This window comes from Brassica napus, chromosome A7 (assembly GCF_020379485.1).
Source record: "Brassica napus cultivar Da-Ae chromosome A7, Da-Ae, whole genome shotgun sequence".
Taxonomy (NCBI): Eukaryota; Viridiplantae; Streptophyta; class Magnoliopsida; order Brassicales; family Brassicaceae; genus Brassica; species Brassica napus.
Window position 1 is genome coordinate 15,858,645 of NC_063440.1, and position 17,770 is coordinate 15,876,414.

Genomic DNA, 17,770 nt, shown 5'->3' on the forward strand with positions numbered 1-17,770 from the left:
ATGTCAAGAAATATACGGACCGTTGTCATTTTTGCCACCGGAGAGAATGTTTCTGTATAATCAAGACCTTCTTCTTGGTTATTGCCCAAAACAACAAGTCGTGACTTATGTCGTTCGACCTGTCCATTCGCCAGGAGCTTAATGGTGTATATCCATTTAGTTCCAAGGGCCTTTTTTCCTGGTGGGAGTTCTTGAAGATCCCACGTATGATTTCGTTCGAGAGCATCCATCTCCGATCTCATTGATGCCCTCCATACTTCATATTTCATTGCTTCCCGAAAACCCTTAGGCTCGATGTTAGTTGTGAGAGCAATAAGATAGCTAAGATGTGAAGGTGAGAAACGGTCATATGATATATGATCAGATAAAGGAAAAATCGAACCTGAGGAAGGCTGAGGTGCAGATGAAGGAAGAGAAGGAGTAAGAGCAGGGATTGTAGTGACGGTATTGACGACATAGTCGCGAAGTTTGGTCGATGGCATTCGTGTACGCTGGCCACGTCCCATATCTGCAGGTTCTGCGATAACTGGTTCGTTTGTAGAAGCTGTCGACGTCTCTGTTTCATCGTCAGTTTGTTCTGTTCTGACTAGTGGCTCAGGGTCTGATGTGTTCTGATCATCATCATCTAGAGTTCCTTCATGCAAGTTCACAGGTGGTTCGATATTTGAAGTTTCTTTAATCTGTATTGCCGGCTGCTTAGCAGAATATGGAAACACATCTTCTTGGAATTAAGTTTATCAGTGACTTGTCCCACAAGAAAGTTATCAGTAACGAGTTGACCGAAGGAGATAAGATTGGTATGAAATCCTTCAACATAGTACACATTCCGAATTTTTAATTTCGGTGTGAGTACTACGGTCCCTTGTTTTGAGGCTATAGCACCAGATCCTGCTGGTAATAGAACTGGAATGCTCGGAATATCTCGTATGTCCTCCATTGATTTAAGTTGTCCTGTCATGTGATGGGTTGCACCTGTATCCAAGATCCATATACACTCATCACTCTTACCCTTTAGATGATCTGTTGTTGATCCTTTGTTGATTAGTTTCTGCACAATGTTCCATTGGTCGTCGGTGATACCACTCAACCCGAGCCGATCTGCATCTGTAATAGTGATATTTGCATGAATCTCCTTTGGATTATTGTTCAAAACCGTTGCTGTATTTGCTTTTGGTGTTGTACTTTGACCATTGGAGTTGTTGTTTGTCGGCTTGAGATTGCGGTTGGTAGGTCGGTTCTTAGTGCTCCCTTCCCACCATTCAGGATAACCAATAACAGTGAAACATCCCGCAGCTTCATGACCTGTGCGTCCGCAAACCGTACACTGTCGATTTGGGTCTTTGTTTCCAGGTCGTGTATTAGAACGAGATATATTTGAAGGTCGAGCTTGTGATGCAAAGCTCATGACTGCTGGTTCTGTTTTTGTTGTTGATTGAAGAATTTCGTTTTGCGAGACGGTCTGATAGACACTATCAAGATCAGGAAGAGGAGAGATTGCACAAATCTGAGAACGTATGACTCCATGTGTGGCATCGTCAAGCCCTGCAAGGAAATCATGAACCCTCAGAGTTTCTGCTTCTTTTTCTTTTGCTGTATTCAGGTCGCATTCACACTTGCCGCAACTGCATTGTTTTGAAGTCATGCACTCTGCAATCCCGTCCCATAATTTCGTAAGACGTCCAAAATACTCATCAACTGGAGAGCCATCTTGTTTACAATTTGCGAGTCCGTTTCTTAGTTGTTGCAAGCGAGCTCCGCTTTTCACTGAATACCGCTTTCTAATGATGTCCCATAAGTCTTTTGCGACTTCTCGGGTAGATATGGAAGATCTTATCTTCGGTTCAATAGTTTGTTTTATCCATCCTACAATCAGATGATTGTTTGCAATCCAATCTTCAAGGTAGGATGAATCGGCTGCCGGTTTAGGAAGACTGCCGTCAAGAAAACCATATTTCTTTCGTGAGCTGAGCGCCATACGAAAGTTGATGGCCCATTCATCATAGTTTAACCCTGTGAGAAGTGGTTGTGAAATCACAGCTCCAGGATTATCGTTTGATGATAAATCATATGAGGATATTGTTTTGTATTTGATGTCGGTTGTTGCAGGGTTGATTGCCATTGTTGATGATGAGAGTTTTGGAGATGTTTTGAATGGATGTTTTGTGTATCAAAATATGTCGAGACACAAAGATTTTGAAGGATGTATTGTTTCTGCGATTTTTGCAAGAACAATGAAAGAATAAGGATGTTTTTATGTTTGTTTAGGCTCTGATACCATGTCAAATAGTATGTTTAGAATAAAACTCTTGAATTGTATTGATGATCTAGGTGAGTTTATATACTCACCAAAGAGGGAAAAAGTCTAAAGCTAAACATGAATAGGAGAATCTAACATAATCTTTATCTAAACGTAAAATAGAAACCTTATCCTAAGATATAGAGGAGTTATCTCCAATAAAACACAGAAAGAAAATATGTGTTTGGTCGGATCATTATTCTCGTTCATAGTCTTCCTTAGCTGTATCATTGCGGTTTGTGGCCAAGGTACGAGGATCGGGTTCTACTCAACCACATGCCCTGACGCCGAGACCATTGTTCGGACCACTGTGACATCTCATTTTGGTTCAGATCCAAAGATTGCACCTGGTTTACTAAGAATGCACTTCCATGATTGCTTTGTCCAGGGCTGTGATGGTTCAGTGCTTATATCAGGACCTAACACCGAAAGAACCGCTGGTGCAAACCTTAACCTACGTGGTTTTGAAGTCATTGACGATGCCAAGACGCAGCTTGAGGCCGCGTGTCCTGGTGTTGTCTCTTGTGCCGATATTTTAACCTTAGCCGCTCGTGATTCAATCGCCCTCGTAAGTATACAAAAGAATGAATTATGCTTCAAATTATATTAGAGCACCATTATCGCATCACTTTTTGCGTCTCTAAAGGGGTGGGGGGCCCATGTTTTAGAAAAAACCGTATGCAAAGTGGGCAGAATAAGAGACGTTTGCTGTGTGTGTTTTGAACTGTTCGCGGGCCCCACCGACACGTGGCGGCCCGCGATTGGTTCGAATTTTAATTTTTTTTTTTTTTTTTTTTAAATCAGAAAAAAAGAAAAGTTAAAAAAATAAGAAACCTTTATAGGGTATATGGGATAAAGATGGTCTTAGATGCCAACTTTGTGTTTCCTGTTTTAATGTGAATTAATCTTTATGTTATTATAGTAAAACATTTTGTTGGCAAATTGCAAACAGAAAAAAGGGTTTGTTTATTTTGTATATGCGTTTGGCGTTTACGTTTAGAATTAGAAGTTGGTCTTTTGGTTAAAACACTAAAAATTTGTAGAATCCTTTGAAGGGAAATACATAGTGCATGCAAGTTAAAAGCATCTGAAAAATATGATATGTAACACTAGAGATCTTAGTTAAACAGATGTATATGAGATACTTATTACTTATAAGTTTATATGACGTTTGCATGGGTGCATGTAGACGAAAGGACAAAGCTGGCAAGTCCCAACAGGACGCAGAGATGGACGAGTTTCATTGGCAACGAACGTTAACAATCTTCCTTCTCCAAGTGACTCCGTGGTTGTTCAACAAAGGAAGTTCGCCGCCTTCCGCCTCAACACTCGCGATCTTGTCGCTCTCGTCGGTCAGTAATTTTTACCAAATTCAAGATTCTGGTCCCAGACAACTAAACAAGTGTTTCACTCTTTTCACGCGTACTTTGATTAGGCTCATCATCTTAAAATTAACTTCATCTTATAAATTAGTTAACTGAATATCGATTTAGAAAAAAAAAGTAAAATTAGTCTAAACAATATACCAAGTCTATAAAAGATTTTCTAGATATTATTTAAGAATTGATTTGACATATGTCTTCTCTACAATCACTTTCACAAAAAATACGACATGAGTACTAAAATTGATGACATGGTTTACGGTTAAATATGATATGAACAATATAAATAAAAATTTATTTTTAAATATAAATAAAATTTTAAAAAACTTTACTCCACATGTGCAGGAAAACAAGCGTACTATGATATTAGGAAGTCCATCATATGATCAAGCGTACTATTTAGTTGTATGTTTCGTTGACATTTTTTTAGGAAGTTCATTGACACTTTTCATGTCGGGGTACTGTGATATCAGGAAGCTAGGCGCATAACCAAATATAATTTTGGTTCACTTTCAGCTTGAATTTTATGTTTTTAAAATTTCATTACCAAACTAAAGAGAAGTATGGATCGGTTAATACAGTTCCGGTCCAATCTTTTTAAAGACTATTCTCGGTTACATTTACCTATATATTTGTAGTTAAAGTGAATATATGGCTGTATGATTTTAATAGGAGGACACACGATTGGAACAGCAGCATGCGGGTTTTTCATGAACAGAATATTCAATACGACCGGAAACAGAGCAGATCCAACCATGGACCAAACATTTGTACCAGACCTCCAAAGACTTTGTCCTCTAAACGGAGACGCATCAACTCGAGTGGATCTTGATTTCGGAAGTGGAAATACTTTTGACACTTCATTCTTCAACAATCTTAGTCGCGGCAGGGGAATTCTTCAATCCGATCACCTCCTTTGGACTAATCCAACGACTAGAACTATAGTGCAAGAGTTTTTAGCTTCTAAAGACAGCTTCAATGCTCAGTTTGCGAGGTCGATGGTGAGGATGAGTAATATTGGTGTGAAGACAGGGGCGAATGGGGAAATTCGTAGAGTTTGTTCGGCTGTTAATTGAAATGTTTCATTAGGCAAACTTATTGCCTCGAGTGTTTATTAATTTGTTTAGAGTGTGCCTTTTAATCTCAGTACTAGGTGATTACCCGTGATGGAAATTTTATGGAATGAACGTTTCATAATTGGAATTATTATGCATTTGAAACTATCCAAAATCATTCTAACTACACAAACTCATTAAAAATCGTTATTCAGAAGCGTAGTGAACCAAATGAAATTTATTTGGGATTGAATTCATGTCATATCATATCGGTTGTCTCTATTCGATATTTTCAACAAGTTATATAATCTTCAAGCTTATACAGAACTGACCATGGAGAATTGTCCATGTTTATATGCCTCCAACTATATATATTTATTTTTTTTCTAAAACTATATACAGATCATATATATTATTCACAAACATAGTAAACGAAACCGAAATCAATTTAGAATACCGGATCACATTAAGAATCCAAAATAGACGTGAATCATATTGTGAGTTATGCCCATACATTGTTGGACAATAGAGAGGTTCGTAATGCTCAACAACGTGTGCTTGTTGAGTATCTCTTTCGTGAGATTGAAGTTGTAATAGCAGGCACTGTCATATTTGTTTTCTCGTTTAAAGATTGATTTATAATGTTCAAGCTTATATTTTGTGGCAGGGATTAACCAATGTAATTAATTAATAAATTGCAATGACGTGATGAAGTAGAAGAAGCCAGAAGGTGATCTAATTATAAATATACAGTGCACGTGTACCGGTCAGCATTTAACAAGCCAGTTTGCAAACAATTGAGAATTGATAACCATATAAAGTGGAGTTGATCGTATATAATTATTCAGTGGCATATTTCGTACATCCTTTATATATTACAAGGTGTTTTTCTGCACGATCTACAGTAGTAAAATTATAATTTTAAATTATATTTAAAATAAAATTTGTTATTATTTTATTGTTTTCTTACTGAAGTTTTAATATAATTTTGATTTAATTAAATATAAAATTAGGTTTTAAAAAACAATTTTTTTTTATTTTAAATTATATCTAAGAATAGATATGTAATATTTAAAACTATAATTTTAGATAGATTTTCTTATCTATTTTTTAGATAAAATATATTAAAAAATTGTATAAAATTAATAAAAAAATTGATATAAATTTCTATAATTATTAAAAAGTAACACTAAACAGTATTTCTAAAATTTGTAGATATATAAAAGAAACTAATAATATTAAGGTTAAAAATTTGTAATTTTAAAAAAATTGTTAAAAAATGAAAATATTTTTAGTAAAAAATTTGTATGATTATAAGAAATAAAAATAAATAATATTTCGAAATTTGTAAAGTATTCTTATATTTCTATTATTATATTATTTAATTTTATGTTTGAATGCAATTACTTTAATGAATATAATTTACTACCATATTCTAAAAAGTTTACCAAAAATATAATTAAACATTACATGTAATTTTCTTGTCATATTTAACCATAAGAAATGTCATCATTTATATCATGCCATATCACATTTATTTATTGAAAATGATTGTACAAAAGAGATGTGTCAAAATCACTTTGCAAATAATGTCTAAAGGATTTGAAAAGTATTACAATATCTGAAGAAGCCACGTGTCGTCATCAAAATTATTCAAAGAAATAGGTTGGTTCATCTAAATATATACTATTTTTTATAAACTAACCATAAATTCAATTATCAATGTTCTTCATACTTTTCTTAGATAAAAATTACTAAATTGCCTAATGTGATTAAACTATATATGACAATTAATGATTTTTAATAATAAAATCTCATTTAAGAATGCTTTGATCAAAAATACAACTAATTATAAAATCATATAAGTAGAAAGTCTCATTTAATAAGTATTCATATTAAAAGATATATATAGGATTTTTAAGTACATAAATATTTTAATTTCAGAATGCTTTGATCAAATACCGAGAACTTCATATTTCAATTTTGAACTTTTTATAGGATTTTTAAAAATGATAATAAATTACTAAACTATTAAACTTCACACATTGAAAATTTTGCTATCAGTGTATTAGAGTTTTTTTTTTAAGATACAAATAATCATAAAACCAGGTGAGTAAAAATCTTCATTTATAGATCAGCCATATTAAAAATACACTATATCAATGGTAATATCATTTAATTTTAATTATATACCATATAAAATAGGTTAAATTATTGTTTGAATTTATAAAATATTGTAAATAAACAAAATTGATTGTTTTGATTTATGTACTCACACCAATTTTATTATATAGGTAATAGTTACTAACTTCTTAAAATTTTAATACATATTAATTATTTTATTATTTCTTTTTGACTTTATTATTTTAAAACACACAAAAAGCACACTGTCATCAGACATGAATTTCTCATTACCAAATGTAAACTTAAAGACAATAAACAACAATGTCAATATACACAGAACCAAACACACACAAAGCACTACATAGAACGACATACATAAAACCAAACAACAATGTCGACATCAACGCCTAGCTTGCTACATCTTCCTTGCAAATGTCACAATACAAACACACACAAGGCACACTGTCATCAAAACTTTCTAATTCCTGATTTCTATCTTGCTTTTTGGTATTTGTATGTGAGGAGGTTGAAGATGCTATTCCTTCAAATTAATCTTCAATCAAAGTCTTTAACTCATCAACTTCGGTTATGGTAGTATTTTCCCTGTCAATGATTTTGAGTTTGGGAATAACATCTTCAACCTCCTCACATACAACATCCTCAATCCACTTAAATAAATGCTTTTAATTCATGATCAAATTAGATATCTTTATGTCTAAATAACATAAACAACATCTAAGAAGCTTACCTCTTTTTTTCTTATACAACTGTAGAAAGGTCTTCATGGATTATCTTGTGTCTTCGATAGTAAAAGTACCACACGTAATCCACATTCACACTTTGTTGGGAACCTACTCCAGATTGTACCTCTGAAGATGAACTCATCATGAAATCGAGACAAAGCTTTGAAGAGATTTTTTAGTTTTTGATTTTTAGAGAATTAGAGATTTAGTTTTCGAGAAAAAAGAATTTTGCGAGTTTTCTAATTTACAAAATGACAGAATTTTAGTTTAACAGAGATTATAAACGAAGATTAATCCGTATAATCAATCTGCTATCTCGGTAACAACGTTTTAAAATTGGTTTTGGTCAAATTAACTCAGGGTTTTAATTGGTTAGTTAAGATAAGTTGGTGATTTAAATGGTTCAAGAGAAAATACATGTTTTTTTCAACCAAAATTTGAAAGCTTGAAGTTTAAAAGATAAATTTCTCAATTGTTATGAGATAAAATTAGTAAAAAGTAGAAGTACAAAAAAAAGAAAAAAGTGCTGACCAGATTTAAAAGAAAATAAAAAGCCAAAATGAGAGGAAAAAAGAGAAAGAAATTCCCTTTTTATTTGTTTTTTTCAAAAGAAACTTGTGGCTGAGAACCCTAAAGACTATTGACGTGGCACACTGGGCGAATCAAAAGGTTGTACAAACTCGCGAGATCACAGCTTAACTGTAATCTTTTCTCTCCCATACACAAAAAGAAAAGGGAAATTAGGCTCTATAGCCACACAAAAACGCCTAATTCACTATCTACACAATTGCCCTAACAGATCTATACACGTCGTTACTTTTCTATATTAATACTGTTTTGCCCCTTATGTCAACCGGTGAAACCTGCAAAACAAAAAATAATTTTTAGTGTTAATTATTAAGCGTAAAACAGTAAATTGTGGCTTACCTTTCTCCACATCCTCTGGCACCGGAGTAACCCCGTCGCCTCCGTCTGCATCTCTTCAATTTTTGACATCTCCTTCACTGTTATAAACATCCGTCTCTACTCCGCTTCTGAAATCGGCTCCCAATCGGCGGCGTTAAGTCCGCAGCGGCGCCTTCCAACAACCCGTTAAGTCCGCAGCAGTTGCAAAAGATTTGATCACCTCCATCTATACGAACGACACCATCATCGCGTCACCACCGTATGTTCTTCTCTTCTATTTACTGTATCAACAACAAAATCTGTCTCTTTGATGCGGTTATATGTATTACCTCCACTAATATCGCAAGATACACTTATATTTTGTCGCCGTGGATGACCTAAGTTGATCGGAGAAGATGAACAATTTCTGTTTATTTTGTTCTATTCTATTCGCATATAGAATAGAAATGTATTATGTTTGTTATATTCATGTTATGAAATGCAATATATTATGCTACTTTTCTATTTTATTATGTTCCATTCTATTTGATGATTACTAAAGAGTGTTTTATTTTGTTTAGAAATATAGTTTTTGAACAAGTAAATATCATACTATGATCTAGATTGTGTAGTTTAATATTACATAATATAATTTAATTTACATAATATATGTTATTTTTTAGATTTTGATATTTGAGTTTAGGGTTTATATTTAGGTTTAGTGTTTATATTTGGGTTTAGGGTTTAGTGAATATAGTTTACGGTTTAGTATTTAGAAGGTGAGGGGATATGGTTGGGGTCAGCATTAACTTCTTCGATGAAATCATAGACATTTCATTATTTCACCAATATATACCATGCTATTTATTTTGTTCCATTCTATTTGGGTTTAGAGTTTATTTTTGGGTTTAGGGTTTAGTGAATCATATTTAGGGTTTAGTATTTAGAAAGTGAGGGGTTTTGGTTGGGGTAAGCATTAACTTTAATTTCTTCCATGAAATCATAGATATTTCATAATTTCACCAATATATAACATACTATTATTTTGTTCCATTCTATTTGGGTTTATAGTTTATATTTGGGTTTAGGGTCTAGTGAATAGGGTGTAGGGTTTAGTGAATATGGTTTAGGGTTTAGTATTTAGAAGATGAAGGGGTATGGTTGGGGTCAACATCAACTTTTTCCATGAAATCATAGATATTTCTTACATGCAATCGTATACATTTCATAATTTCACTAATATGTATTATGTTATTTATTTTGTTCCATTCTATTTAGGTTTAATATTTATATTTGGGTTTAGGGTTTCTATTTGGGTTATGGTTTAGTGATTAGAGTTTAGGGTTTAGTATTTAGAAGGGTTTATATTTAGGGTTTATATTTTTCGTGTAGGGTTTCGTGATGATTGGATAGGGTTTAGTTTCTGGAATATTGGGTTCACCATTGGGAAAGCATTACTTGTTTCTATTCTGTTTGGATATGGAATAGAACACTTCTGAACTTTCATACCATGTGTTTTAATTTTGGTGATATATTGGTATATTACATAATATAATTTAATATAACATAATTTAGTTTAATATTACATACCATTATGTATTTTTTAGATTTTGATATATGAGTTTAGGGTTTATATTTGGGTTAGGGTTTAGTGATTAAATTTTAGGGTTTAGTTTTTATCTGATATGGAATAAAACTTAGATGATATGGAATATAAATCTTGATGTTTATGTATGTGATCAATAAAGTTATACGTGGATAGCTTTTTCTTCTTTCAAAAAACCACAAATACATACTTTCAGTATTATAAGAGGTGTTACTATGGTTCACAAAATGACCACGTCGTTTTTTTTATGTGATCAATAAAGTTATACGTGGATAAGTTTCTTTACAAAACCTAAAAAAAAAAAACAAACGTAGACAACTAAATAATAAAATACTAACTCAATTTAGTTCAAACTCTAATCGATGCAATTTTCTTTGATGTTGATTTAACATCTTACTAGATTTTGACCCGTGCAACCGCACGGATGTTTGTTTTCACTTTTTTATACATAAATTATTGTTTTAGAACATAAATGATATATATTTTTAATGTTAATCATATACTTAAATATTTATATAACTATTTCAAATATAATTATTTTATAATTTACATGTTATAATTAATTAATTGTTTAAACCTTATGTATTTGCCACTTCTTATTATATATTTATCTTATTGTATTTGCATTTAGTTATTAAGCAAATTAATATATTCATGAGAAAATATATTTAAAAAATATTTTGTATTTAATTTAGGCTAAATTCTGACCCGTATTTCAAAACTGGATTTTTTTTACCAATATTTTTATGCTTATTCATTTTAGATAATCTATTATTGTATATATAAAAGTGTAAGATATGTTAATTTTTAGACATGTATTATATAGTTTGTTAATTTTAAGCCGTTCTATCATCATATTATATTTTAAATAAATAGTTTATATTTATGAAAATAAAATTTATAAATTTATCAATTGAATATAATTTTATCATATTTATTTTAGTATAATAATTATATTTTAACATGATCATGACTATAAAAGTAGATAAAATAGGATATAATTTATTTATTTTCATTTCTAAACGATAACTTAAAATACATTAAGTTATTGTTTAAATATTTTTACACAGATTTATTAGAATTTTTAAAATATAATATATAAATATATATTATATTTAAAATGAAAATATATTATGATTAAAGTAATTACAAAGATTTTATATTATTAACTATAAAGAAATACATGTTAATTTTTATACATGTATTATATAGTTTGATAATGTTAACCCATCTTACGAACATATTGGATTTTATTTTTGAACATAAATATTTTATAATTACGAAAATAAAATATATAAATAAATAATTTTAATACAATTTTATTATATTTAGCTCAATATAATAATTTTATTTAGCTCAATATAATAATTTTATCTTAATATGATTGATTATGATTATATAATAAATAAAATATTATAGAATTTTTTATTTTATTTTATTTTATATAACTGAATATATTAATGTATAATAATATTTCAAACTAATTTCGAAATTAGTAAAAATATTTAAATATAATTTCGAAATTGAAGATCTTGTAAAAATCTTTTCAAACAGATTTGTTTGACTTTTAAAATAAATATATTTATATTTAAAATGAAAAGATATCAAAAGATATTATGATTAAAATATTTTAAAAATTTTATTTATTATTAGTCTGAATTAAAATGTAGTATGAATTTCTATGAATATGTCCATTAGGTCCATTTTTAAAAAAATCACACATGAATCAAGGTTGTGACTTCTGTTTTAATATATAAGATTTGTTTATTTTGTAAAGAAGACAGCTCAAAAGTCAGCTGTCTTCTTTACAAAATAAAAAGAAAAAGACAACTCAAAAGTATATCTGTTTCTGAAAGCGGTTAGGACATAGTTGCGTGATATGAAAACCATACATACGACGTAAAAGAAAAATCAAACATGGAAATTTGTAAATTTCTGAAACTAGTATTAAAAAAAACTGAAATGTATCCCACGGTAGGAAGTAGGAACACGATTAAGCGAGACGTAACATATCTATTGACAATCGTAACTTTATATATATGTATAAAATACAGTTTTCCAAAAAGAAATACTAAATATAGTTTAACTTCATAGAAAAATACAAAAAATAGTATACTACCATGAATGGTGCACAAGAAACTTCCTCTCAACTTACTTTGTATTCTTCTTTCTTATATTAAGTTTCTATGTAAGTTTCATCTTTTCCTATCCGTCCTAATCTCTTCTTGCAACTGCAACTTCCTCAGTTTTGCATCTCCACCTAAAACTCCGTCCACATTGACTATATATATAACCTTATAACACAATTCATATCTCCCACATCTCTTCGAAAACATTTACTTCATTCATTTGCTAAGCTTTTTAGTTTAAGAATCTAACAAAAGTTATGACTGCAAACCACTTGTACTGTCTTATAACCATGGAAAAGAGTTCCTTGTCCCAATGCAAACACTCTTCTTCTTCTTCTTTCCTGGTGGAATTTTTCCTGATCGGTTTTTTCAGATGGGTTTCTTTCGCTCAGATCTTTTTCTCCAGGTTCTGTCATCTTCCTCAACACCAGCATTGTGTTTCGGAGAAGAAGAGCAAAGATCTTGAAATCCAGAGTTTGATCAAATATGGTAATGGTCTTTGTATAGAAGATGCAGAGATGGTGATGCAAAGCTTAGGACTTTTCACCGACCAAGAAAGCGAGGGACTTCAGAAACATTACAGTTCAGAGGAACTATCGAATCTGTTTGAAGAGCAAGAACCGAGTTTGGAGGAAGTGAAGCAAGCTTTTGATGTCTTTGATGAAAACAGAGATGGGTTTCTTGATCCCATAGATCTGCAGAGAGTTTTGTCAATCCTTGGTTTAAAGCAAGGATCTAACCTTGAGAACTGCAGAAGAATGATCAGATCATTCGATGGAAACAAAGATGGAAGAATCGATTTCCATGGATTTGTGAAATTCATGGAGAACAACTTCTGCTGAAATCATAGTTTCTGGAGTAAGAATCTATCAACTTCTGTTTTTGTTAATGTTGTTGTCGCATTACCTTTTTGTAAAATATTACTATAACTTTAATAATTATCACATACCTAGATAAAATTAAAACCAAAAGCTTCCTATAGTGTGAACTGTGAGACACTATTTACACCTAAAAATGATAACTAGAGAACATTAAGAAAATGCTAACGATGATCAAAGCTTGTGAGGCGGCAAATGATCGGTTTAAATCATCACCAGTAATCACAACAAGAACAGTGACCGTCTTGAAAATGATGGAACCGGTTGGAATCCCTGACAACTATTAACCGGTCAGAGAGCCTTGAGATAAGCTTGATTGCAGAGTGACAATCATCACATATCCTCACGTTTTTAGTCACGTACAACGGTGACTTGTCAGGCGTTTTCATCAGACCGTAAGCCACAGCTAGCTTCTCGCTATGATAAGAGAGGTTGTTCTCTCTCTGCTCTTCGTCTACATCATGGTAAGCTCCAGCAACATCAGGCGCATACCCTAACGGCCTGATCTTTGCCAAAACTTCCTTCACCTTTTCGTAAATCAGCACAATCTCGGCGTGTTGATTATCCTCTGAAAGAAACACATGGGTTTTGTTTCGTATACCTATCCAGCTTACTCCTGGCTCCTTCTTAACACGCCTCTCCTTCATCAAAGAACGCACTCTAGCCACACCGTCCCATTCCTTGGACTTGGCATGGATATTGGACAACAATATATAGATCCCTGAATCGTTCGGATGCATCTCAATGGCGTATTCCGCCACCTTCTTTCCTAAACTGTAGTTCCTGCGAACGTAGCAAGCGTTTAGCAACGCTCTCCATGCAACAACATCCCATCCTATAGGAGCTGTTCTCATGAAATACTCAGCGTCTTCGAACAAGCCAGCCTTGCTCAAGAGTCCAACAACGCATGTATAATGCTGTAGATCAGGCTCAACACCAAACTGCTTCATCAAATGGTTAAAGTAGTAATGACCTTGCTCCACGAAACCCATATGGCTACAAGCTTGCAACACGCCGATGAAAGTTATGCGGTTAGGGAACTCTCCCGCAGACATCATTTCCTCAAAGGCTTCAAGCGCTTCCATCCCCAGTCCATGATGTGAGAAGCCACATATCATTGTGTTCCAAGTAACTATGTCTCTAAAAGCCATGCCTGAGAACGCTTTCCACGCATCCTCGATGCTGCCGCTTTTGGCGTACATGTTAACTAACGCATTGCCAACCATTACATGGTTCCTAAAACCAGATTTCACGACAAGACCGTGTAGAAGATCTCCTTGTCTTAGAAGAGAGAGCTCAGCGGTCGAGTTTAACAAAACAGCAAAGGTGAACTCGTTAGGTGGAACCTCTTTGGTTTCCATCTTTGCAAACAGATTCAGAGCCTCCTCATAAGACTTGTTCTGGAAGTAAGCATCCATGATCGATGTGTTCAAGACGATGTTTAGAGTTTTCGTACCATTGTAAACTCTCTGAGCATATAAAGGGTTACCACATTTACCATACATGTTAATGAGTGCACCACTAACATCATCATGACAGTCGAAACCAAGCCTTACCATTCGGCTATGAACCTGCCGAGCCAACTCCAAATCTCTGAGACTGGAGCAAAGCTTTAAAGAAGACATGCACGTGAACTCGTCCCACACCAAATCTTCCTCAGCCATCCTTCTCAAAACATCAAGCCCTTCTTCTAAAGCACCATGCTCCAAATACCCACTAAGAGCCGAGTTAAAAGCAAGAAGATCACAACACGGAAGATCATCCAAAATCTTGATAGCCTCTCTCGTTCCAGAACATGACGCGTACATGTAGAGAAGAGTGTTCCGTACATACTCATGTGACATCAAACCATGTTTAAGAAAACATCCATGACACTGCTTACCTTCTTCGATTCTCCCAGAGTTCGAACAAGATTTAAAAACTATGGTGGCTACAAACTCATTAGGCTGCGATTCGCCAGAAAAAACCATACTTTTGAAAAGCTTCAAAACCTCGAAATCAAACCCAGAATCTTGATAACCTTTCATCAACGAACACCAAGAAACCACACTTCTCTCAGGCATTGAATCGAACAGCTTGTGTGCACGAACTGTCTTCCCGCATTTCATGTAGAGATTGATCAGAGATGTGATTTGCCATGCGTGCTCAGCTCGAGACGATTGGTTCCTTATGATCAAATGAGCGTGAATCGATTCACCAGTCCTCAGATAACTTGATTTGGCACAGACTTTTAAGTGAGCACAAAGGTGATCAACCCGTGGAAGAGCTTCTATTGGTTTGGGTAATAAAGACGTAAGCTTGTTCAGCTTTACCACTCTTCGTTCGAGTATAGGCAAGACGGACATGGCACCAAAGTTGCTCCTTATCCCAAAATCACCAAAACCCTCAAAAGGTTTAACGGAGAAGAAGAAACTCAGTCTCTTAAAGAGGTGTTCGATAAAATTGTCGGGTTTAATTTCGGTTTCAGTTTTTTGGGATTAAATATTCAATTTGGTTAGACCGGAAATCTGAATTCCGGTATGGTTTCGGTTTAACTTTGATTGAATATCATCGCAGCTGCTTCAAAAGGGTGAGTGACTGAGTGTGAATAGAATCAAGGGTTTAGGATTTGTGAATTTCGTTAAGCTTAGAAGAACACAGATCTGCAGCAGTTTTTCCTCTGCTAATTGGTATATATATATATCTTCAACGATGGAACCAATATTTTTAAGCTTGCAAGCTTATCCAACAACATTCATCCTCTTAAGCTTCAAGCTTGACCTCTATATCCACGTCCACTTCTGCCATGTCCTTTTTGCCTTGTGATGTAGTGAAACATTGCTGGTGAGTGTTTGCGTATAGAAGTTCCCCTTGTGTTTCTGCATTGATATCTTCATTCTTGATTCTCTCATCGTATGCCTTCAGCCTTCCAATAATATCTTCAAAACCTGTTGTCTTAGGACTTGTTCAAGTGAAGGTATTATGTGAATGAATTTGTTTCTAGGAACACTATTGAGAAACTTTCGAACAAGCTTGGATATATCTCATGTCCAAGCAAAGCCGATTTTGAGACTAGCTCTGATAACTTTCCCGCAAAGCTATATTGTTTATGAATCCTTTATCTTAATTATTTTGAATTTAGACATTAGGGTTTGTAATCTTGCTTCCTTGACACGATCAGCTGATAGGTTTCTTGATTTAATTTCGTACCATATCCCCTTAGGTCTGTCTTGTTCAACAACTTGCATAATAAGACCCTCTGGAATGGCTTGAAACAATAATCATTTTGCAATATTGTTTATATCGAAATCATCCGTACCTGGCTCAATCATATCCAACACCTTGTATATCTTCAGCAAGATCTTCATCCTCATAGACCACACCATGTAGTTTTTCGTGCTGCATTGGATCATCGGTGGTGAGAACTCCTTTGAACGTGTTGCAAGTTCGTCTCCCATGGCTCGTGATTAATGAACGTCGATCATACATCCAGTTGACCCATCAATCATATTTATCTGTGTCAAAAAATTTTTTTTTTAAAATTGAAAAACATAAGCGTATATGGAGCACCGAACTTGAGTATAAGGGTGTCAAAGCTTTAAAAATACCATGTGGACTGATGATTCTATAGAACTTACAATTAAAAAAATATTTTTATCGTTTCACCTGTGTCAACTCACACCCTAACAGAGCGGAAATAAAACAGAGGTAACTTTAAATTTTCAGAATACCTGTTATCTAAGTCTTTTTTGATCTGTTAAATTCTTATAGAATGCTCTAAATTTTATAAATATCAAATCAAAAGTGTCTTTGACAAGTCAAGAATTTCACTATATATAACACAATGAAAAGCCCTAAGTCGCTAGGGATTATAAGCTAATCTTTTATCTTGAAGTCTTACTCCTAATTAATCCTAAAAAAAACATATTAATGTTTATTTAAAACAATAAAGGAAAATAGAAAGCCAAAGCTTAATGAGATAATGATGTATGCTACGTCAGGATCCCTCCCCTACGAAAAAGCATCCACGAATCCTGAAAGTAAGTCATCGATTCGGTTCATGCTTGAAGAGATGCTTGACGTTGAAGAGTCTGTGGTGTGTATGTGTGATGGCAACGGTAATCTGTACGCATTTGGATTGATCTTCTCGAGTACTTCGACGGGTCCAATCTTACGCAGCTTTAACTTATTGTACTGTTCTGTTTGAAACCTCTCCTTACTATGCATGGCCCAAAGGTAATCTCCCACCTGAAAATGTATTTCGGGCCGAAGTTTATCTGCTTACTCTTTGTACTTAAACGAAGAAGCCTCTAGATTACCACGAGCCAAAGCATGGATGTGCTCGAGCTCAGTAACGAGGTCTACTGCTCGCCCATGAAACTCACCCGACTGAGGTCTATGAGGAACAAACCCATACACGACCTTGAAAGGACTGAAGCCTAGACTCCAATTATGAGTGTGATTATAGGCAAACTCTGCTTGACACAAGATAGAATCCCACGACCTGAGGTTATTGCCAACCAAACATTGTGGAACTCATGTTCAGACTGATCTTCAAAAGCTTCCACAAAGATTTTCAAAAGTGGCTTATGAAGCGAGAGTCCCTGTTGGATACAATCGATATGGGAATACGGTGTAACCTATAAACTTCGCGAAAGAAAAGTTGTGAAACTTAAACAGCATATATTTTCTT

General features: G+C 33.6%; 3 protein-coding genes across 4 annotated transcripts; 2 read left to right on the plus strand and 1 right to left on the minus strand.

Annotated features, from left to right (window-relative positions):
* The first annotated feature begins 2,444 nt into the window (after positions 1-2,444).
* LOC106356652 (peroxidase 62-like) lies at positions 2,445-4,875 on the plus strand. 2 transcript variants are annotated; one of them, XM_048736925.1, is made up of 3 exons: positions 2,445-2,864; positions 3,486-3,652; positions 4,351-4,875. In XM_048736925.1, exons 1-3 carry the CDS (start codon positions 2,475-2,477, stop codon positions 4,508-4,510), a joined length of 717 nt encoding a protein of 238 aa, XP_048592882.1. In that variant the 5' UTR covers positions 2,445-2,474; the 3' UTR covers positions 4,511-4,875. The 2 variants fall into 2 exon arrangements, with proteins under 2 accessions (XP_048592882.1, XP_013651844.2); XM_013796390.3 differs by having other exon boundaries at positions 2,447-2,864; positions 3,486-3,648.
* Positions 4,876-11,899: 7,024 nt separating this feature from the next.
* Positions 11,900-13,164, plus strand: LOC125576564 (probable calcium-binding protein CML46). The gene has a single exon (XM_048736928.1). The coding sequence runs from the start codon at positions 12,478-12,480 to the stop codon at positions 13,060-13,062; it is 585 nt and encodes a 194-aa protein (XP_048592885.1). The 5' UTR covers positions 11,900-12,477; the 3' UTR covers positions 13,063-13,164.
* A 93-nt stretch (positions 13,165-13,257) lies between these two features.
* Positions 13,258-17,740, minus strand: LOC125576563 (pentatricopeptide repeat-containing protein At5g39680-like). The gene has a single exon (XM_048736927.1). The coding sequence runs from the start codon at positions 15,441-15,443 to the stop codon at positions 13,311-13,313; it is 2,133 nt and encodes a 710-aa protein (XP_048592884.1). The 5' UTR covers positions 15,444-17,740; the 3' UTR covers positions 13,258-13,310.
* Between the last annotated feature and the right edge of the window lie 30 nt (positions 17,741-17,770).

Bases quoted from the DNA above. Each gene is read 5' to 3' on its own strand.
- LOC125576564 (XM_048736928.1), top strand. From the start codon at position 12,478: ATGACTGCAAACCACTTGTACTGTCTTATAACCATGGAAAAGAGTTCC.
- LOC125576563 (XM_048736927.1), bottom strand. From the start codon at position 15,443: ATGTCCGTCTTGCCTATACTCGAACGAAGAGTGGTAAAGCTGAACAAG.
- LOC106356652 (XM_013796390.3), top strand. From the start codon at position 2,475: ATGTGTTTGGTCGGATCATTATTCTCGTTCATAGTCTTCCTTAGCTGT. The intron at 2,865-3,485 runs GTAAGTATACAA...GGGTGCATGTAG, and splicing joins CTCGTGATTCAATCGCCCTC to ACGAAAGGACAAAGCTGGCA. The intron at 3,649-4,350 runs GTCAGTAATTTT...TGATTTTAATAG, and splicing joins CGATCTTGTCGCTCTCGTCG to GAGGACACACGATTGGAACA.